General features: G+C 45.0%; 2 protein-coding genes across 2 annotated transcripts; both read right to left on the reverse strand.

Moving 5' to 3' along the window:
- Window positions 1-6,417: 6,417 nt before the first annotated feature.
- LOC134067466 (zinc finger protein 513) lies at window positions 6,418-12,837 on the reverse strand. Its single transcript, XM_062522747.1, has 5 exons — window positions 12,483-12,837; window positions 11,917-12,040; window positions 10,146-10,274; window positions 9,155-9,892; window positions 6,418-8,456 (listed from the first exon to the last, which is right to left on the reverse strand). Exons 2-5 carry the CDS (start codon window positions 11,954-11,956, stop codon window positions 7,597-7,599), a joined length of 1,767 nt encoding a protein of 588 aa, XP_062378731.1. The 5' UTR covers window positions 11,957-12,040; window positions 12,483-12,837; the 3' UTR covers window positions 6,418-7,596.
- Window positions 12,838-13,280: 443 nt separating this feature from the next.
- fndc4b (fibronectin type III domain containing 4b) lies at window positions 13,281-23,068 on the reverse strand. Its single transcript, XM_062522748.1, has 6 exons — window positions 22,447-23,068; window positions 16,878-16,993; window positions 16,434-16,638; window positions 16,090-16,179; window positions 15,107-15,243; window positions 13,281-14,412 (listed from the first exon to the last, which is right to left on the reverse strand). Exons 1-6 carry the CDS (start codon window positions 22,511-22,513, stop codon window positions 14,371-14,373), a joined length of 657 nt encoding a protein of 218 aa, XP_062378732.1. The 5' UTR covers window positions 22,514-23,068; the 3' UTR covers window positions 13,281-14,370.
- Between the last annotated feature and the right edge of the window lie 244 nt (window positions 23,069-23,312).

Genomic DNA, 23,312 nt, shown 5'->3' on the forward strand with positions numbered 1-23,312 from the left:
AACATATCCGTCCACAGCTCAGATCACGTTTCAACAACATCACTCAAAATAAAACCAACTTGCATGCAACACATTTTGTATGCACCTCTTGGTCCAGTCTCTTATTGCTTTGAGTAAAGGTTTCATCGTTACAAGTGACGTGAACATGTCCACCATTTGCTCCTTCGTGTCCCGGCGGCCCCCGTGTGTGGGGGGGAGAAAGGAGGGCTCGGGCGATCTGTTGCCCTCCACCTGTTGGCGTCCCCACCTGTCTCTCCTCTGCTGTGTCCTTTACCTGTCACCTGCTCTGTGGTGACCGGTGCAGTGCTGGGCTTTCACCCCCCCTGCTGTCCACGTAGCAGCTGCACCAACGTCTTGTTCTCCCGTTATCTATTGCCCTCTCATGCTTTTATACTGTTACTATAATGAGTGCTCATCATTGTGTTTACTGATTATGCCAAAGAATGAGAATCTGTGTGAGTTTCGTACAAAAGCAAAAGGTTAAGTTGTTGGTGTTCGGGTTATTTGTTGTTTTGCTCTCTTGTCTTTTAATCATTCTAGTGTTTTTTTATGTCTTTTAATTATTACTTTTTAAAACTATTGTCCTTTTATGCTTTTATACTATTACTCGTTGATTTGTTTTTGTAAAGTACATTGAATTACCCTTGTGCATGATATATGCCATTTAGATAAACTTGACTTGATTTGTGTATGTGACTGTGTGTTGGAGAGAGAAAGAGAGAGAGATAGAAAGAGAGAGAGAGATGACTATATTCTTACACAAATTCAGACATTCATACTGTAAATCATTTGCCCACACAAATGACTCTCTCACTCTCTCTCTCTCACTCACACGCACACGCACGCGCACGCGCACACGCACACGCACACGCACACGCACACGCACACGCACACGCACACGCACACGCACACGCACACACACACACACACAAACACACACACACCTAATATATAGCATACCTCTGGTGGTAAGATGAGCTACATAAGCGACACCATCTCTCTCTCCATAGTAAACTCCATAATGAGAAAAGTGTTTATTACAAGGGAACTCTAGGATGTCTCCTGGAAACAGCTCTGGACGGGAGTTTCGCTGGAAAATCAAACAGATAGCAAAACAAATCAGCAATCTAAAAAATGGACTTGTATGTCTTCTCATCAGTGTCTATTTCAAAAGGTCAAAAGTTATTATCATAGCATCAACACCCATATCATACATAATATGAAAATAACCTTATGATTAAACATAATGTATATAGGCCTATACATTCATAAAATAATACAATAACCATCAGGTTTCACCACACACACACATAGTTGCTAACTACTATCTTCCATGGTAGTATCCCTGCCAAATCGGAGTCGACAGTATTTTAGTCACACGTTACAGATACGTTAACGATACAGAAATACGGCGCTGATATTCGATCGTATTTCGATCACATTCTAGTAAGAGCTATAACAAATATGCTCTTATTTCCTCATTTTCAAAAATGTAAAAATGTGATATGTAACAATATGAAGCTGAAATGTAAAAGTGACATCTCCCACCAGACCTGTGTTGAAGAAGTCACCATTCAGTAGCCCAAAGTTCTCTCTCCCGACAGGCCCACTGCTAGACCAGTGCTCTTTCCAGTAATGAGTGACCTCTGCATGACCTAATCTGATTTACGAGTGCCGCATAAACAGTCACAAACACCAGGCCCAGGAATGGTAAATCACCCCGGAGTTGTCAGATCCTGGTGGGCTGTTGTCACTTATGATGCATCATACACATTATTTACATTTGCATGAAGTTGGACGGTGTTTAAAGAGCTGTCATGTCTGACCAATGTTAGCTCTCAAATATCTCTATTGGCACCCTGATATCCATTTGAATTCATGGCATAACTGAGTGTGATGCTTTACGTTGACATAGGGAGAGGCAAGGCACAGGTGGTCTCTGAGGAAACATTTTTTTTTGTCTTGATGAATATCAAGACTGTATACTTCAGTCTTCAGACAAGATTAAAAATAAAAAAAACTTGTGAAACTAAGTTTAGCATATTTCCGGTGTGTGTATCTATGTCTCTGTGTGTGTGTGTGTGTGTGTGTGTGTATCTGCCTTTGAGTGTTGGGTGTGTGTCTGACTTCTGAGTATGTGTGTGTGAGTATTTGTGTCTGGGTAAGCGTGTGTTGAAGCTCCTGGGCTATGGTCCAGACCTCCTCAGCTTAAAGTCCAGCTCACAGCCAGGATACAGCCAGGAGGAAGTACTCCTTACCCAGTCTGCCTGTGCTATTTATGGACACCGCATACAACTGAAATAGACCTGCAGTTATGTTCCAGATACAGCTTTGTACCATAGCTCAAATCCCAGCGTGCACACACACACACACACACACACACACACAGTAATGCACACACACAAACACACACACACACACACACACACACACACACACACACACACACACACACACACAAACAAACACACACACACAAATGCGTGTGCACACACACACACGCACACACACACACACACACATCCTTCTCTATCTACCTCTCCTCACCTCTCTCTTTCTCTCCCTCCTTCCACCCTCTCTCGCGCTCTCTCCCTCTGATTTTAGAGCACAGGTGTTGACCTCAGAGTTGCTTCATGATCCTGCGCTCATGTGTTGCCCTGCCTGAGCCTGATGGATTGGACCACTGCACATGCTCACAAGTGAGAAGGGAGGGTCTGTGTGGGGCCACACAATAACATGGGGGCACCAGCTCTTGGGGGCTTTCCTCAGAGAAACATTAACATCACTATTTTAAACCAAACTCTCTGCATCTCATAAAAGATGCTAAGTGATAGAGTTGAGGTCTAATATTTTGACTTAAGCTTGGGCACTGAGAATCACTCAGATTGTATCATTTGTAAAAGAATCCTATTCTGTACTCATTGTATAGTTAAGCAGTATGGCATACGGGAGAGTGGGACTGGTGAAAGATATCTTTACTGTAGACATGGGGCTGCAGACCGTCGCAAGTAATGAAGTGATCATGACAAATTATTTAATTTGAATTAGTCCCTTTGCAATATGAGATCATAAAAAGCACAGAAAACTGAAATAATGTATTATATTAAAAACATGTTGGAGTGAACATTTCTGAACTCATCCCAGCATGTTCAACTAACCTATGAAATCAGTTTCTCTTCTATCTCCACTTGATTATGAAAAACATCAGATACGTATGTGTACGTATGTTGGAGGTGAAAGAACACATCCTACACTGAGCACCTTAAACATACCCGTCCAAGGTATAAAATACAATAATCTCACAGCTGTGCCAGTTAAACCATTTTTCCGCAGGACTGTCCAAAAAAAAAAGCTTGGCAGTTGTTCTTTGCCAACACCCCCTATCACCACACATACGCACACACACACACACACACACACTCTCTCTCTCTCTCTCTCTCTCTCTCTCTCTCTCTCTCTCTCTCTCTCTCTCCTCTCCCTCTCCCTCTCCCTCTCCCTCTCTCCCCCCACTGCAGTGGAGCAGTCAGCATTGCTGTGTATAGGAATAGGATGTCTCACATGTAGTGAGAACAGCTGAGCGGTGTGATTTGCCTGTCAGGGGGGGTGAGGGCCGGGAACAGGAGGTGCAGGCGAGGCCCAGGCTTCTGAGGGGCACCGGCAGGTGGAGGCCCAACCCTGTGGAGGGGAAGGGAGAGGGGGTGTGTGGGTGCGGGTGTGCGCGTGTGTGTGTGTGTGTGTGTACGTGTCTGTGTGTGTGTGTGTGTGTGTGTGTGTGTGTTTGAGGCATGGGGGGAGGGCGGAGTGGAGCGTAGAAAAGGCTGGAGAGGGAAGCCCAGCCTGGACACAATCCAGCGGCCGGACACTGAGGAAGGACGGCAGACAAGGGAGAGGAAGAGAGATGAAAGGGATGACGAAAGGACGAAAGGAAGCGAGAGAGAGAGAGAAAGAGAGAAAGGTGGAGAGTGAGAAGAGACAGAGACAGACAGACAGACAGAGAGATGGATCTGATGGAGCCCCTTGAAAAGAAAGAAAGAAAAAAAAAAGATTAGAAGCTAGAGACTGGCAGCTCAAGAGGAAGATATCAGGACTTTCTGACTGACGCATGTGCTCTTGGATTCTCTATGAGATTTTTTCCATTTGAATAACTGTATCTAACCTCTTTCACTTCAACAGCTTACTATTGTGTGCTGTGTGTTTTTTAATATGGCCAGAGAGGCTGGACCTATTCTGTGTGAATATCCTGTTGTTTTGTTTTGAATAGGCCGCATTTTAAGTGTAATGTCTGCAGGAAGTCACCATGGAAACCAAATGTAAGAGAAAAGAGGATGCTGCTGCTATCCATTACAGAATCTATGTGAAGGTGTAGTATGTCTGATTGCTGTTTTTGAAATGGTTTACAAATCAAATCAGGTAAAGGAGATCTGGTCGGAGGACACCACCACAACTGGCCAAAGCAGAGGCTGATATATGAGGAAACTACGGGAGGCTTCTACTGCTGTGGCTCTGTTTGAAAAAGGGCTGCAGTTTTCCCCACTTGAGAGAACACACTTCCTTATATGCCCATATGATGAACTCAGCTATGGAATGTAAGGAAGTGTGTGGTTTCAAGTGGACCTGGTCTGCACCGTCTGGGAAACCTCATCCAGATACACATCTGAAGTGTAGACTACTATGTCGGTGCTTATGTATAATCTGCTGTTTTTTTGCTTTTAATCCCTGGTGACAGAGTAAAATGCATTGGTTTGTGGCTGTGCACAAGAGTGTATGTGTTTTTGGTAACATGTTTCAGGTGCTGCACTGCTTGAATGTCAATGTTCATTTCTACAGCTTTCACTATATGTTATATATGTTGTATGTAAAGGCTCTGACTTTATTTTGCGCTGTGCAAGGAAACTGTGTATGCTATTCAATGCGTATGCCATACACTACAATGCGCACGTTAGAAGCATAACCCATACATTCTGCATGGATGTTTCCTTCAGCCTCCTCTGTCTCGCATGTCGACATTACGGCCCGGGGAACATGGCAGCCGGCCGGCAGACTGCTGCGAGCTGTCATGGTGACTCTCTCTTTGAGTGACAGAACACAGGTGCTGTCCATCAGGACTATGTGTGTGCTTATAAATAGTGGAACAGGTGTGAGAGGGCTCTAATTATGAGCACTCCCCGCTTCTGAAAAAGGACAGATAATCTCCACTTCCCCCGTCGATGGCTTTGAAGGGTGGAAACAATGTCAGCTCAAGATGAATTACAAGTTTCCCACTGCTGTCACGATTCTAAAATTATTTATGCTTTGCACAACACTGTAGATCCACCATCAACAAACCATCTATTTGTCAGGCAAAGGCTATGCTGCTAGTTAGTGCTACATCACTTAGTTACTTATACTTAAACTAACCTCCCTGGCTCTTCATTAGAAAACAAATAAACATAACTGTTGTGTATACCATACCTCTAGAATGCAGTCCTTTAGGTTGTCCAGGTTCAGAACGTCCTCGTCCTTGCTCTGGAAGCTCCCGACCATGCTACAGGTAAGACACCAAACAGCTGTTTTACAACTATCACAGTCAGTCCCTAAACACAGCCACTCAGTCGGTCCACTGTGTCAGGGTCCACATGGCTTAGGAGCTGGTCAAATGGAACCAAGTCAGGGGTCTCAGTGAGGTTTGGTCCCTTTCAACCAGCTCCTGCGCTGTGCCTCCTGCCAACACTGTGTCCCCTGGCCACCTGGTGCCCACACAAGCATACGAGCTCTTCACCGTCACTGTCTAATAGCTGAGCCATACAATGTGTTTGATCCAATGATTCACTGCAAGCCCTTGTCTGTAATCTGTGAAATAATACAAATACAAGTATATGTTGGAAACCTGCTATTGTTCATTCATTACTACAAAATAAAACTACATCACCACAATACAACTCCAAAAGGCTGATCGTAGGGTTCAGCTTCGTAAGCTTTGTTTGACTGAGAGATAAGTCAGGCTAGAAGAGATGGAGTTGAACTCACTGAACTAAGCTTGATTTCCCCAGCTCATTCATCTTTCGCCTGGTGTAGTGGTAGTTCATGAGCAGCTGTGACGTCTCCTGTGCACCACACAGCTAGCAGTTGATGCTCACATTCATGCACTGTGATGGTCCCTGTATGATTTAACAGGCACCTACTAGACAGACCTAAAACTCTGAGATAAAAACAGGTCATACATGTTCAACTCTCTACTGACCTCTACAGGCGTCTAGCAGTTACTGCAGCCATCGTGCACAACCGCCTCCTCCTGTACATGAATACCAAGACACCAATGACTATAGAAACTAAATTAACATCCAGATCATCATTTCAGTTCCCAACACATTACACAAATGTATCTCTTCTCAAAAAAAGACAGAAGCGAGTTTGCACTCCATTCACAAACGGTAGAAATATTGTTTTTTTCTTTTTTTATTACAAAGCGAAAGGTCACTTAACAATTCCTGCAAACCATCCTCAAGATGGGGAGCAGTAATTCTTTGACTGAGGCGACACCACGGACATGGTGAGGACAGTACTAATGGCACCCAAACATTCAAATTCATTTCTTCCCTGATTCATAGAGACTGACTGGACTCATTACATGGTGGCCACAGTCACAGAGCATTTGTAGACAGAGCTTAAGAGCTTGATCACATTATTTAGGCATTAAATAGTTCTGTCCAGGAAACACGTACTAAAGAGAGTTAAAGCTTCATGAAACACAACATCAAGAGTTAAACAAGAGGGGAAAAAACCCAGACATGGCTTCTGAAATGCTACAAACCAAAATAGGCAAAATTGAAAGTAAATGTTAAATACGTCTGTACGAGTGTGGTGGTCCCTTCCATTTTTCAACACAATCAAACATAATCAAATAAACAGAGTCAATAACAGCTCAAAAATAAAACCAGTAGCATTAAAATCAAAACTTGAATCTGGCAACAGTATTTACCTTCTATCTCAAATAAATTCACAGTAGATCACACTTAACAAAGTCAACAGCAATGACATGATCAATGTCAGAATCACTCAAACTCTATTCCATCTTCTCCCTCGATCACTCTCACATACACACACACACACACACACACACACACACACACACACACACACACACACACTGCAACACACACACCATCAGTCCCCTTTAATGCCCTTGTTAGCAGTGTGCGGGGGGTCAAGGCCGGCCCTGACTCGGCGACGAAAAAGGCAACTCTGAAACCTGTGATCCCAATGTGCTCGACTCCATAGCAGCCAGCAGTGCCTGCACAGTATCTAAACAGTCTATTGTCATCAAGTCAAAGACATCATACACAAAATAGATTTATTTACAGTTCTCAGAGATTAAGAAAACAAGTGTGTCAGTGTGAGTGTGTGTGTGTGTGTGTGGGTGTGTGTGTGTTTATGTCAGAGCGAGTGTTCACATGTGCACGTTAAACAGTATTCTCCGGAGTGTCTTAAGGTAAGTGCAAGTATGTGTGTATGTGTATGTGTGTTTAAGTATGTATGTGTGTATGTGTGTGTATGTACATGTATAGGTGTGTGTGTGTGTGTGTGTGTGTGTGTGTGTGTGCCTGAGTTTCAGTGCCCTCATCTGTGCTCCACCTCCACCTCCTCCTCCTCCTCCTCCTCCATCTCCTGCTGCTGCTCTGGCTCATCCTGTGCCCATCCCTGTGGCATGGCCATGCCCCCGGCCCCGCCCCCGCCGTGCTTCTTCTGGTGCCGCTTGTAGTTGTCCCAGTGGCCCGTGGTGTAGTTGCACAGCGGGCAGCGGTGCGGCTTGTGCCCGTTGTGGCGCAGCATGTGCCGCTTGAGGTTCATGCTCTGGTTGCAGCTGTACGGGCACAGCGGGCACTGGAAGGGCTTGGCGCCCGTGTGGATGCGCTCGTGCCGCCGCAGGTTGGCCAGGTTGCCGCAGGCGTAGTCACAGCGGGCGCACGCGTACGGCTTCTCGCCGGTGTGCACGCGCAGGTGGCGCTTGAGGTTGTCCAGGTGCGCCGAGGCGTACGGGCAGTGCGGGCAGCCGTACGGCTTCTCGCCGCTGTGCGTCTTGCGGTGGCGCGCCAGGTGGTTGGGGTAGTGGCTGGAGAACGGGCACACCGGGCACGCGTAGAGGCGCTCGGCCTGGGCGGCGGCCGGAGGCTCGGGCGTCTGCTGCGGCGGCTCCTCCAGCGGGTGCTTGGCGTGGTGGGCACCACCGGTGGTGATGATGGTGGGGGGCACCAGGGGCGACTCTGGGTCCAGCTCGCAGGGAAGGAGGAGGATGGACGCCACTCCTCCCTCGGGGTCCTCTTCCTCCCCACCCTCCTCCTCCTCCTCCTCCTCGTCCTCCTCGTCGGCTCCGGGCTCCAGCAGGCTGGGCGGGGGCTGGTCCTCCTGCAGGCCCTCGTACGAGTGCAGGAAGTCAGCGTCACTGCTGCTGATGGAGAGCATGAAGTCTGACACCACCCCTACAGAGAGAGAGAGGGGGGGAGAGAAAGAGAGAGAGAGACAGCGAGAGAGATAGAGGGAGAGAGAGGGGGGGGTGGAGGGGAGAGAGAAAGAGGGAGGGAAAGAGAGAGAGAGGGAGGGAGAGAGAGAGAGAGAGAGCAAAAGTATTGAAGAAAGACATCAAAACAGAGATGTTAAAGCAACAGACGAATCAGTCTTCCTCTTTCCTGGGGTTGAGGCCTACTTCCTCTTTCCTTTTCTGTGGCATTCTGCGCAATGTCCAGTTCCTCACATGGCCTGTCAGACAACGCCCCGACACAGACACTAAGTCCAGCCTACTACTCATCTCTGCTTCTCCCACACAACACATACAATATCCATACAAAGCCTGCCACTTCCAGTTACCAGAACATAATCATTACATACACAGGTATTGACCCCTGAGATATACAGCCATCAAAATTACAAATAAATGCCAGAGCCCTATCTAGTTCAGTTTGTTATGGATTCTTCATAAAAAAAAACAGCCATAAATAACTATTATCGACTACTAAATCATGGGCAACATTATTATACACAACATTTTCCGTTTGAAACCAAAACCTCCTTGCACCTTCCTATGTCAGTCAGAACTCTAAGGGAACTCTAAGGGAACTCTAAGGGAACTCTAAGGGAACTCTAAGGGAACTCTATGTGTTCTGTAGTCCATCCATCCTACCTTCCTCAGTGGTCTCCTCTCCGCTGCCGCTGCCCTTGTGCGTGGCCATGTGCCTCTTGAGGCTGAGGCCGCTGCCGGCGCGGTAGCTGCACTGGCCGCAGGTGTGCGGCCGCTCCTCGGCGTGCATGCGCTGGTGCCGCCGCAGGTTGCCCAGCGAGCTGCAGGCGAAGGCGCACTGGGCGCACTTGTAGGGCTTCTCGCCCGTGTGCGTGCGCATGTGCCGCTGCAGGTTGACCAGCTGCGCCGAGGCGTACGGGCAGCGTGGGCACTGGTACGGCTTCTCGCCGTTGTGCGTCTTCATGTGGCGCTTCAGGTGGTTGGAGTAGCGCGAGGTGAAGGGGCACAGCTGGCACGCGAAGCTCTTGCGGGCCGCGCCGGCGGCATGGCCGTGGGCGGAGGCGTCGGCGCCGCCGGCGGACGTCGTCTTGGCCGGCTTGCTTCGTCTCCGTGTCCGGAGGCGGCCTTCGTTTTGGGCGTTCTTCGCTTGAGCGATGCCGCCCGCGGACCTGCGGCCGCTGCCCGAGTGGGCGAGGGCTCCGCAGTGGAGGCACATGGGCTGGTCGGGGTCGTCCAGCGGCTCCCCGCAGCCCCGGCAGCTCGGGCGCGGCCGGAAGGCGTCGTCGCTGGTCGGGTCGCGCAGCTCGTCCACGTCGCTGCCCAGGCTGAGCTGCTTGTAGCTGCCGCAGTCCTCGTCGCTCAGGGAGTACACGGCCATGCCCATGTCCCCAGACACACAGTCTGATCACACAACACAGCAGAAGACTGAGTTAGCATGTTGCTCTTGGGATCAGATCTACTGACATGATATTTGCCCAGAGATTACATGAGCTACATGCTAGCTCCATTACATTAGCTACACACCTATGCTTTTCCTACCATATACATTAATATGGACATGCTCTTGGGTCAGGTGAACTGCATCACTGCATCCCTTTCCTGTCAGGTATAGCTGCAACATCCATTCTCCATTTTAGCCATGGCTTGGGCCTACCTGAGTCTCTGTCGAAGCCGATGATCTTGAAGTCGGCCTCTCCGAATTCCAGGTCCTGCCCCAGCAGCAGGTTGCTCTCCAGCACCAGGGTGTCTGGATTCCCCACCGTGATGCCATCCTCATAGTCCACTGGAGAAAACACAGAACAAGCAGGTTCAAATCTGACAAATCCACAGCGCATCTGCACACTGTGAGCAGAGTAGACATTTGGTGCAGGACAGCACGCTTCAGACTTCAGTGACACTGAGCACAGAATAGAGATGTAACGATCATTCCAACATCTCTTTAAATTTGTATTTATTATTAACTGAATCTAAAAACATATGCACCCTGATATTTTTACCAAGCAAACCAACTGCAATGTACAGCTGCTTTGTAACACAAAGCTATTTGGTGCATAGCAAGGTCTTCCCTCTGTATGCAGGTCTAGATGCACTTAATGAGATGGTGGGACATGTATTGCATTTCTAGCACTCTTCTAGCACATGCCTGATTTGTATTCTGAGAACCTCTAGCTCTCGTCTTTTCCTGTCTTAAGCTTCCCCTTTCTATTTCTTCCTCTTTCTGCATCTTCCTCTTCCTCAGCCATCTTCCTCTTACCTCCTCTACTTCTCTTTCCTGCTTGTTTGCAGGACGCAGGATGCAGGACACACGCACACGCACACGCACACACACAGCAATTAAGTGCATATTTTACAAGCCTTTCCTCTGACTTCTCAGCAACAGCAAGGTTGCCACTGTAATCTAAGCGAAAATACAGGGTACCCCCGAAAAGATGTCATCTCATTCTGCAGTGGGCAAGTCCAGATGACAAATAACAGTAGTAATAACAGGAAAAACACGGCCCCCCAGGTCCCTCGATGGCAGGTTTCACATTAAAACATAAAAGCCTGAGACACGGTCAGCTCAAAGACATGGATGGGTCAGAAGTCATTTTGTGAGGAAGGAACTGCAAAGAGGAGCCAAATGAATGTGTGTGTGTGTGGGTGTGTGAGTGTGTGTGGGTGTGAGTGTGTGTCTCAAGGGTGGGGGTAAAGGGAGAGGGGTCAGGGATGGGTTAACCCAACTCTTCTTGGCAGTCTCAAAAGGGAAATGGAGTTAGGAAAGACTGAGGAAGAAGAGGAAGTCTGGAGGGGACACAAACTGATAGCTGCTAGGTTGAGATTTTGCTGTGAACAAGGCTCACAACCATTGAAAGGCTGTTTAATATTTGTTGACCAAGGATTTTCCTAGGCATGGTTTATTTAAGCCGTGTACTTCGGTGGAAAATTCGGATGTACTGAAATTAATCCAAAACGCAAACGTGTTAAATTGGAAAAAGATCCACCATAATCAACTAATCAAATCTTGGACAAAGGAGCCACTACAACTGTCCTTTCCAGTGGAGAAGCCCTCATTCCCAGAACGGCTCTACAATAAGTTTACAACTGTTCTACACTCTACTCTTCCGTAACCAGATGAGTTCGGAAGAAATGTAAACACAAGACTTCATCATGTGTTTCATACAAAGCTTAGATGAACTGACCGACACAACAAACAACTTGGAGAATGACAGGAATCTGCTATATCGTAACAAACTAAATCAAAAGCCAACTGAGCGTGGAAAGATTTTAGATCAAGTTACTTCCTCATGGTCGAAACATCAACATTAGTTGCGAGAGAGAATTTGCGTTAGATTAAGCACATTAAAAAGACCATTTCACTTCCACAGAAAACTAGTCACGATATGCGTTGCACTGAAGAAATTATATAAAATTACTGATTTACTCACATTTTACTGGCTGTGGATTGGATTGTTTCCGTCGGGGCATTTTGTCCGCTTCTCAAATGCAGTTCCCTCTGGTCGAATGGCAATCAGCTCATTCCTTTAGCTGCACACTGTCATCTTCCTCTTCCTCTCCCACACAAAGACACAACTATCAGTGTCATCAGTCTGGTCACCATTGCCTTTGGCTATTCACCTAACAGCAATGATGCGCACACCTTGCCAGTGTCGTCGCCTGACAACTTCGGATCATATTTCATTAACGTTAGATATCGTAGTAACCGTGACAAGTGCTGAGGCGGAGAGGTGGAACAGGTTGCTAAACTCGACTGGGCAGTTGACTTAAGTTGGTTTGACTATCGTTACAAAGATCAACGTTAGTAAATAATCTGCCAATTACTTTTAGTTAGCTATGCAACCCAGCTGCCCAGACATTAGTAGTGGTAGGTTTTCTAAATTATAATATATGGTGTTGACGTTAAGCGCCAAAAGCATGAACCATGTGGCTCGCCAGTAAAGTTAATCAGCCATCAAATCCAGTCCATTAAACTTAAAATGTTACGTTAACTTACTGTAGTGGAGGATTAGTGTAATGAGGAAAGAAAGTTATTTAAGCCGCTAGTTAGCAATATCGTAATAGCATGATATAATCAACACTGAGAGCTAGTGTTGGCTAGGAAACTTGACGCTAGATCACTTGACTGCATGTTAGCTAGAAGCTTTTGAGCAAAACTTGTAAGTCTGTCAGGGTACAGAACTGTATCACAACGAAGTTTTGTTGCCTAGATGGTTCGTATGTATACTTGCTTTGACAACACATATACTTAAAGTGCGATTTCACCATTCTATAAAATTAAATCCTTGCCACCGCTACTAAAACTAATTAACTTTTAAAGATTCATTGTTAGTACATTTCCTGAAATTTCCTTGTTCTGTATGCATTTCCGCTTTAGCTGATGACAACATCCGCTTTACGATCTCTCATCAGAAAGTGGGAAATCTGATTCTGAGGACTCACTTGCCCAATATTTCGTCATCTATGTAAGCTCAATACTTTATTTTATGACGGAATGAATAACCTAGCAATACAAACTGTGATTATAATGAGATACGCACTTTGTGTCCTTTAACATGTCTATCGAAGCCCCAGGCGAACAATAATAAAACAGCCTATGTCCATGAAAGATTGCTTTTAAGTTTTATTTATTAACACTTTTGCATGTACATTTTAGGACCTGAAAATATCACTTGCCTAAGCAAGGCCAGAGGTACAAGGTCTATTATTGTAAAAACAAAACAAAACAAAACACACTACTTCTAGGCCTACTCCCCCCTCCCCCACCCCCTTATATGGATCTTATGTCCACATGGATGAACTAAGTCCCACTGCCCAGAGGTCCTTTTAGAGTGCTTTAATGTACAGACCAAGTGCAACATACTTAAATATCTTGTTTACCCCACATCTTTAATGCAATCTGTAATGTAGGCCTAAATGAACCATCTGGGTTATTAATGTTAGGTTGAACTATTCTGTCCTCTAGTAAACATCAAAAACATCACAATGTTTCTCTGCAAATGCCCATTTTAGCATATAACTGAATCAAATGCCAATTTTCTGACAGGCACATTTCGATCCATTCATCAGACAGTGTTTTAATGCAAATATGAATTCTGGCAGTTTTCTCCATAGTTCCATTAACACGTATATAAGTAGATTCCTTTGCCTACTCTACTCTCCACATAACAATATACAGAGTGTGATAGAAAACACACACACACACACACACACACACACACACACACACACACACACACACACACACTCACACACACAGAGGTCCACTTGGATTGGGGTCCAATTGGGGTCCATGTGGGGTCAGATGTCTCTGTTGGATGATGTCACAGCTAGATGTATCCATGACACTCAAACCCAGTTATGCGTGCCTTGAGGCAACTCAAGTAGTCATATTATGAAAAAATGTGATGATGAGCCAGATAAATGTGCCGTGCAGTTGAGTGGCCAGCGCTCAGATAAGGTGGCACTCCGCCCAGGCAAGAAGGTCACACCAGTGTTCATGGGAGGGGTTTGGCTCAGCAGAGTAAAGAACTGATGCACGGGATCAGGAGGGGCCAAGCCAGTGCTGTTGGGTCAGGTGGGAATCAGGATCAGGCCATCCCCACCTTGCTAGACTAAAAGTAGCCTGCAGGATCACATAGCTCCAGGGGTCGGGTCAGGTTAGAGGAGTCCTGGTCAGCTGGATGGGCACTGGAGCCATTGCGAGAGGTGACAGGGTCTCGTGCCAAGTAGGTGTCTGAGCCACATCTCTGGGGCTGGGACAGATAAGAGGCTAGTAGTAGCCGGGGTCAGAGCTTGGCACAAAAAAGGGTTGCCCAAGTCAGTTGTAGGTCCAATGTAGAGGTAGGAGCTACGCTGGAACCCTGGCCTAGTGGAGGCTTGGGTCAGACCTTGATGATACTGATTGATGATGTGGTTCTTTGAAACTGCAAGAGAGCACAGATTATCACCTATACTGTTTGCAGAACATAATTACTGGTCTTTTATCTTTAGATAAGTGCTATGAGAGTGTATTCTGAGATGTAATGTTGATTTTCTGTCTTCTTTATTAACTGTCTTTTAGCTCAGGTTCTGAAGCATATCTCTAATGATGATATGCCAAATAAACACAGTTGAATAGAAGGCAGGGATTGGACACTGTATGAACGTTCTCATCACATTTTTCTAAAAAAATAGCCTGAAGCTGATGATACACAGGACAACTGGGCAGTGTTCCTCATTATTGTGGTTCTGGCATGTTCCTATTGATATTGGGCAACAATTTTATTTCTTGAGAACTTTTATTCATCAGTGGGGAAATCATCATGATCATCCAAGCAAAATCAGTGGAACTGGTTCTGTGGTTGCCCAGCAACACTGCTCATAAAGTTGCCCCATGTCTCATCATCTATAAGTTAAAATAGTCTTCTACAGCAGGGCTACACTGGGCACAAAACCTGGTGTTCTCTAGAGCGTATGCAGCAACAATTGGCTTTTTGGCTAAGAAAATTGACCAGTCTTCTAAAACTGGAACAATTCACTTGCACGCCCTGTGTAGTTTTGCTGATAGCTACCATCTATGGCCTGCAGGATTCTTTAGGTACATTTTGTAAATGTAGTTAGGGTGTTCTATTCACTTACCTTACTGCCTAATAGGCCTCCATTATGGTACTCGGGAGTACTGTGCTCTGAAGGGGGCTTGGCCTTCTCTTTGCTGTGGCTATTGGAGTCATTGTCTTTGATTATGTCATACTGCCTGCAGAACAGTGCTATGACAGCTGAGAGAGAGGGTGAGACAGTTATTTTATTTCCACAAGTGAAATGTGACAGTAGTGTAAAAGCAAATCTAGATGCTGCACTCCAAATGTTTAATTAAACAAATGGCAGCAGACAAAGCAAGAGCTGTCTTGTCTTAATTGTCAGCTAACAGAGAAATCTGTTTCTTTTCCCGTAAGTTCCCTCATGACAGTCATTTTTCTTCCTTCTGGATTCCCACAGAGCCCCCCCACTTAAGGCTTTAGCACTGTGATATCCATCTCAGCATGAGGCTGCCAAGCTTAGATGGCTGATGTATGATTGCACAACAGGTGCCAATTTTACCAGTGAGGACATTCATATGTGTGAGGGACAGAAGAGTGGCAAACTGTGCTTTCAAGTCAGTTTAACCATAAGAATGCCAAACATTATCAACTGTATTTTGCTGAAACAATATGGATATAAAAGCTGAAAAGATGGTTATGGTTGCTTAGCAAAAGCCTTTGTCCAAAGCGACATACAAACAAAAACATTTAGCAATGTTAAATTTAGCAGTTGATCATAGTGTCGACTAAAGAGAACATAAACAATAAACAGTATCAATATAAGCAAAGCTAATAAAAATAAACAATGACTAAATAGGAGAATATTAAATAAACAAGTCATTCAATCAATCATAATAACAACAACTATGGAATAATGTGCAATAATAAAAACAATGTCAATTTAATCAAAGGCCTAATAGATATGCCTTAAGACACCTCTTAAACGACTCAATATATAAGATAATCCACAGTCCTTTGGCAAACATTAAGGTGGACATTTTCGCAGGACAAGTGTTTTCCACTGGGATCTGCACGGGAGTTTACCTGCCCACATGATTAGCACTGTCATAATAATGACCATCTCTCCAGTCTGCAGCTGTCTGGACATGTCCAGGCCCTCCACTGAAGGGTCATCTGAATCAGAGTAACACAGGAGACAGGACAGGTAATGTGAATAAGGCACACAAGAAACTGTGAGAAGCAAGCGGGAAAAAAGAACCTGCATTCTAGTTGTTGTATAGTATAGAGTAGACACTTCATCACTCCTGCATTTTACTCAATTTGTTCAATGTGTTTGTTGAGGTGAACGTTAACAGGCAGCCATATGCTTTAGATCCCTAATGTCTGTCTGCCTGGCCAGTCAAGCAGACCTTTGATCTCATGTGTACCTTGGTCCATTAAGCTGGACTGAAAGTGATCCGACATCTCCAGTGTTCTGAAATGGATCCTCTTGCTTGCTTGGCTCTCGCCATGCAGGCCAACGGACTGGACCTGAATGATGTAATCAGTATCCTCATCCAGGTTCCAGAGCACACAGGCCCGGCTACTGGTGTTCACCTCTCTGATGAACCTTTGTGCCAAGCCATCCTGCCTCTGACACACACACACACACACACACACACAGAGACACACACAATAAGGCATACACACAGACACACAACCGGAGGATACATGCATGCACTCACACACGCACAAAGACATATCTTTTTAAAACTTACATCTAAAATCTAATCTAAAAAAACTCAGCAGTGAGTAATTCAAGGTCACAGTCCAGAAAGCAATTCGATGTGCCCCCTTATAGGACTCAGCCAGTCTTCAGATGTCGCACTAACCTGCTGCGAGATAGCGTAACCAATGACGACGTCTCCGTCCACGATGTTCCAAGACACGGTCGCCGAGTCAGCCCGCAGGTGTGTGATGGAGACATTGACGGGGGCGGAAGGCCGATCTGATGGAGAGGAGGCGAGGAGGACAAAAGGACTTTTGAAGATAATAAAACAATACAATCACAATGTCATGTCCTCTCCAGGCTCATTAGCACATCATAGACATCATCCACTCATTTTCAGCAGTAAGTCCCCTTTGTCCTGCAATAAACACTTCGACAAGGTCACCTTGAAAGCAGCCTACGATGAAAACAAAACACGCAATTGCTAGACTGTCTTTATAGTCTCAAACGCTGTGTGATTCACTGTTTGCGGTGTGAAATCTGTCTTCATGGCGTTCTATGGCACATTCTCAGTTCTGAATCAGAGCTGTCTGTTGTTCACTTGAAAGGGATGACATTACAGAAGACAGCGGGGGATGATCAGGCAGCGCACACACCAATGTTGCCTGACATGTCTCTATAGTGTCTCTGTCACTGTGTTTTGAAGGTAAAAATAATCCGGCTCCAATGCCAAAGCTACGGTCTCAAAAACATCCCAGGCCCAGCTGTCATCTGGCCAGAATAAAGCGGGCCCGGGCATATCATGGGCTGATGAATATGGAACAGCTTCTTTATTTAGCTAAAGCTGTCATGTAGGGTCATTATGCAAATATATTCCCTCTTCCATTCATGTTCTATCTGGTAATTGCAAAGGCAGAACTACTGCAGTGCTACAGACATAGCTCTGCAGTACCTGAGAGGGCACCACTGCCACAGAGATGACTAGGCCTTTCATTTGCCTTGGGCCAGTGTTTGCTTTAGGCCTGTTTGGTTTAGGCAACGCAATGCTTAAAAGATGCTTAAAATCAAACATTGCTACTTACTCTCTCTCAAATCAATTCTGAAGTGGGATGAATGAAGACAGCGGGGTTTAGTGAGAGGGAATTATTTTACATCTAAAATGTAACATTTTGGTGTCAAAGTCTTTGAGTCACACTCTAAGCCAGTAAGTCTGTGAGTAAATTGAAAATAGAGTTCTTCTCTGAACAATCATACCATGGTATTTAGCTTCTTAAATCTATTGTCGAGCAAAATCTTGTCATGTCACAAAACATGCTATGAGTAAATACTTGAGTGCATGTGGTAACTTGTGGTGATGAATGATATATTTGCAAATATATTGCTGTACAAATGTATAAAGAGAACTGCTGTGATTTTAAGTGTCTCATCTTTTTATTAAGCACTTGGGCCCATGTAGTCAGTAGGCGTTCCTCCTTCCCTCTTAAAATATTCAGTCATGTCAAAAGAGTGAAATATGGGTTAGTTCATTTTAAGGTATTTGTAAGCACACAGTATGATCTATGTAGGGTCTTCAGGGTAGACCTGAGTTATAATTAATTGTTATGTAGACTAGAATAACAGAAAAGGAAAAAAGGCTGCACTTTGCATACATCAGTCTTTTTACTGCAAACGTTGTGGAATAGTGCCTTCTCCAGTGAGTAAGAAGTACACTAAAGAAGGCACTACGCCGAAACGCGTCTGTGCATTAAAAAGATTGATGTATGCAAAGTACAGTATTTTCTCCTTTTCTGATTACTTCTAAGTTGGGCCCAGCACTCCTAAAACAAGAAAAGAGAAGTCTGCTCCTACCCATTCTACAGTATGTATTAACATTAAACTGAATAATATGTGATTTGCTCTTGATAATGATATTGAATAATTTCAACCCAATTAATGCATTGGAAGTGGGTTAGATCAGTTAGCTTATAGCCTTTAGCTAAAAAGGAGGCATAATTTGTAGTGAGCTATGCAAAGGCTATAGTGTCTGTCTGGGTCATTGCACACACAAAGAAGAAACATGTATGTGTCCTCTTATTTAACTCTTGGGTAGATGGTAAACATATCTTCCAAAAAGTTGTCCTGTTCCATGATAAATGATTTGCCTATTCAAATGAGTCTTTCAAGAAAATCGTAGATCATGCATACACATACTCGGTTACACCTTAAATAATCTCACTACAATGATAGATGATAAACAATATCACTTACAAGAGCACCTTTGGCTCACCTATCCAATGATATATATCTTATACTAAAATCACTTAACCCTCTCTGCTAAAAGCTACAGTAGTTTGCTGAATGAATGAATGTATGGATGAAAGAAGCCTGCTGTCTCTTGCAAAGAGCACTTGCAAGAGACCACGCTGCTATTCCACCAATCAAAACACCACAAATACGGGCATTCTAGAACATGCCTGAGCTCTGAGCTGAGCGTTTACTCTGGCTTTCTTCAGCCTGTGCATAGGGTGTACAACTACTGTATATGTTTGGTCAATGTTTTATTTCTTCTTTCTTTTCTTCCAATTCATGCCAGTCACAGTGAAACCAGCGGACATTTCTGGGGACAGGTCACTGTAACCGGGGACAAACGGTCACCCTACACTGATACCACAATCCGCTTCAAATGGTACGTTTAGCTTCTTTTCTCTCTAAATATATGATCAAATCCTACTGCTGGGCTTTCAGGGACTTTTAAGTGGCTAGAACATTTAAAGGAATGGCCCACTACTCTGTTGTTTTTCTCTTATGGTTTTGCTCTGTGGTGCAGGAACCACTGGACCTAGTTGTAAAGGCAGACTTTGCTCTTTAATTGCAGTGTCAATTCAGAACACTACAAAATAAGTTAAATGGTTTTCTCCATCATCAAACAATAGCATCAACATTAGACTGCTAAATCAGACAATTTAGGTCTGGTTATAGGATTAGGATCACCCCAAGGTTGCATGAGAAATTGAGTTTTGTGATACAGGTGATTAAATAAAGCGTATCCTATGCTATACACTTAGTCAGTGACAGTTACCTCACAATGCTAGCTCTGCAAGCTACTGTACAATCCCGTTGTTGCATTCACTGTGTATTAAAATGTATTCCTGCTGCTTTTCAAAATGGCACGTCATAGTCTTTCACTCATGTTGCATTTAACCAATAAGTGTAAAACATCACAGCTAACACCATCCAGCAGTTTCGGGGGCCACACGGAGGTATCTGACAAAGAAATTCATATAACTATATTATCATGATTAACTTCACTTGTGTGCATCAAAGTTATAATTCACAGTTTCATATATAAGTGCTCAAAGTTGTTATTCACAGGAACATAGAGGTATACTCACAAGAAAGCTATATGCACCTGCAAAAATAAGAAACTGGAGATGGGAGAGAGGATGAATTTAGGGAGGAATGATGACGCTCCGACCAAAGGTCATGCTCACATGTTTTGTTCTGCTTTGCTTTAATAAAAAGAACCTCTCTGCGTTGGAAAGGTCAGAGACTGTTTTGGAGAGGGTAGAATTCCTCTCTGGGCACTCTCTCCTCTTGGCGCCAGAGTCGTTGCTAAAAACTATACTACGTGTTGTGGTTCTTGTGTCTTATAATATTAGGAAGATTTTCCTGACAGTACCTATCTGGGAACAGGTACTTATCTGTCCTCTAAAATCAGCAGCCTACAGGGACCAGTAGTTCAAACACACAAAAAGGTGCAGGCCACCCAAAAATGGCCCACCTTCTCCTGCAGTGGAATCCATCATTTGTTAAATTAATTAACTGGTTGTCCCCATACAGTCATGGGGAAAGCATTAAGAGCCAACACAAGACATCCTCTTTTTCCTGCTCAGCCAATCATCTGGCTGGCTAACAATACTGTCAGCCTGACTCTAAAGGCCTGCCACTGATCACACTGTGACTCCCAGACTAAAACAGTGTCCATCAGGTTAGCACATACGGTCTTTCAGCAGTAATCAACACATTACACAAAGGGGGAACCGGACTAACCACTAGACTACCGATGTGTAGCACCCACCTAGGTGATGCAGGGCAGCCATTATGCGCCAGAACACTCACCACACACCAGCTTGAGGTGGAGAGTGAGGGAGTGAAGGAGCCAAATACATTCAGGGATGATTGGGGGCAAATTGGGGCTACGTCCACATGAAAAAAAAAAAATCTTGCAGCTTTCACACCTTTAACAACACATGTAAAAAAACCCTCACGTTGTGTAGACGGGCTCTGGGTGAGCCAGGTTGGGTATTTAGCCAGGACATCAGGGAACCCCTTATTCTTTTGCAATAAGTGCCATGGGATCTTTAATGACCACAATGAGTCAGGACCTCGGTTTAACATCTCATCCAATGGACGGCATCTCCTACAGTACAGTGTCCCCATCACTGCACTGGGGTACTGGGATTGAATTTTTGACCCAAGGAAGGAGTGTCACCTACTGGCCAGCCACCAACACCACTTCCAGCACCAGTTTTCCAAGGAAGGCTCCCATCCAAGTACTAACCAAGCCCACACCTGCTTAGCTTCAGCAATTCAGCAGAGAAAAGGTGCCCATTGGTATGGTTGCTCTCAATACCTGCAGCTCTGTCAGAACGAGCTCTACATCTCCTTCAACATCGCCATATTGCTATTTGTACATCGTGATAAGGATTATTAGCCCCTGTTTATTTGTCTTCGAAACTCTGCATAGCAACACTCATATTTGTCTGTTGGCCCACATAGGCCGCTCTTGAACAAGATTCTGTCATCTGTGACAGGGGTAAACAGACCAGACCCCACAGGCCATAAAGTGGTCCACTAAAAATGCTGATCTTGAATGTGAGTGCAGGTTCGGTGAAGCGATCCCACTGATTGATAACCGGGTTCTGGCAGCCGCGAGGATGAATATTGAGTTGGCTGGCACTGCGCTGCAATCCACTAAATGCGCTTTAAACATGAGCGAGCACCACTCTCACTCATTTCTGATAAGTGAGTACATCAATTACATTTGAAGAGAGCGTGCCCAAGTCTGCCCTTGGTTTTCTGTCACTGATACACCCTCTACATTATGGAGCACAAAAAAGATAATTAAGACAAAAATAAAAACGATATATAGGAAAAAAGCTTTGCGTATAGGCTCCTGAGATCTAACCATGAGTGAGTGAGAACAGAGCACTAATGACTGTCATTTCATAGCAAGTCATTCTGTAAGAGCAATTGAGTTTGTGACCGAATCAGGCAACACACTTCAATTGACCTGGCAGCTGTTACATGTCATGACTTCATATGATATACAGTGGACACTTTCATCCATTTCACTTCACTAACCTACCCCCCAAACCCCAACCCTACCCCTACCCTACCCTACGACCGCCTCACCCACACACCTTCAGGCACACATAAACACAAGCACACACAATAAATCCAAAGCACTTAAAGGCAAGCCTCATTACTCTAATGGCTGGCCAGCGCAATATGTGTGTACTGGAATTGGTGGAATAGCTGGTGTTGCTGCTTAACCAGAACTGTATTGCATGTTGGCTGGTAGATATAATAGAAGTTTAACCAGGTTGTTGTTTTCATTTTAATTATCTTTAATACACCTGCACTAGAATGAACATTATAACTCTGATGGGCATCACAGAGATTGAGAGACAAAGGCATAAAGTGAATGTAAGACTCGTTGATGGATAGATGGAACGTACTGGTCTACTTACTTGCCCCTGCATGAAGTATGTGACCTCCACACAGCATACAAATCACATGTAGAAGAATGGGTGTCATTTTCCCCAAAGCACTGTCGCTCCGCTGTTGGTTAAAAAAAACACCCTCAAAAGGACAGGTCCTTCACCTTTCCATCCTTTTAATCGGCTGCAGTGCTCTTCAGTCCGACATCATATCGTTAACGATACCGTCGTTTCGTGATTAGCCTGAAGTTCAGGGTTGGTCATCTCACCGTCATACAAATGCAACCCAATACGAACAACTGACCTTCTGAATCTCCGAGTCGAATAATATGTCCATTCGTTTTTATCGGCAGCTGTTCGGAGTTTATTGCGGTTTCAGTGAATGGGACCCGTTGTGTCTCTGTCAAAACAATTACGCACACTGCCGGTGGTTTCCATTATGACAGAACTCCGGTAAGCGCCAACCTAAATTGCAAATATCGAAGGGGTCCTTCGGTTTGGACCCGAACCGGGTCAGCTATCATTTTGATGAAAGTGTAACACAATCTGATACTAACTGACCACGCATGAGGAATGGCGAACACTCAAATGGCGTCCAAAGCCCTGTATTGCGCACGCAGTGTTTTCGCTCAACTATTTCTCCAGTGCGCGATGCGCCTGCACGCCTCCAGCATATCAATAACTCCAACCCCACCGCTATCCGACTCCTCTGCGGAACACGCGGATCACCTCCCACAGGTGGGTTGGGTCTCACACGCCGCCTCAGTCTTCATTGGCGACTTCTTCTCCATAAACCTGTCAGTCTGACCGATGGTGCCCGCTCTGTGATGCTGTCAGTATAGCCTATCAGTGACACATCTTGCTTATTTACAAGATGCAATAGTTTGTATTCTTTC

This window comes from Sardina pilchardus, chromosome 20 (genome assembly GCF_963854185.1).
Source record: "Sardina pilchardus chromosome 20, fSarPil1.1, whole genome shotgun sequence".
Taxonomy (NCBI): domain Eukaryota; kingdom Metazoa; phylum Chordata; class Actinopteri; order Clupeiformes; family Clupeidae; genus Sardina; species Sardina pilchardus.

Coding starts and splice junctions, on each gene's coding strand:
- fndc4b (XM_062522748.1), bottom strand. CDS start 22,513: ATGACACCCATTCTTCTACATGTGATTTGTATGCTGTGTGGAGGTCAC. Junction 15,244..16,089: donor AGTGCTAATCATGTGGGCAG/GTAAACTCCCGT, acceptor CCTCTCTCTCAG/CTGTCATAGCACTGTTCTGC. Junction 14,413..15,106: donor GAGGCCTATTAGGCAGTAAG/GTAAGTGAATAG, acceptor GCTCTCTTGCAG/TTTCAAAGAACCACATCATC.
- LOC134067466 (XM_062522747.1), bottom strand. CDS start 11,956: ATGCCCCGACGGAAACAATCCAATCCACAGCCAGTAAAAT. Junction 10,275..11,916: donor CAATCCACAGCCAGTAAAAT/GTGAGTAAATCA, acceptor TGTTTTCTCCAG/TGGACTATGAGGATGGCATC. Junction 9,893..10,145: donor CGGCTTCGACAGAGACTCAG/GTAGGCCCAAGC, acceptor TTGTGTGATCAG/ACTGTGTGTCTGGGGACATG.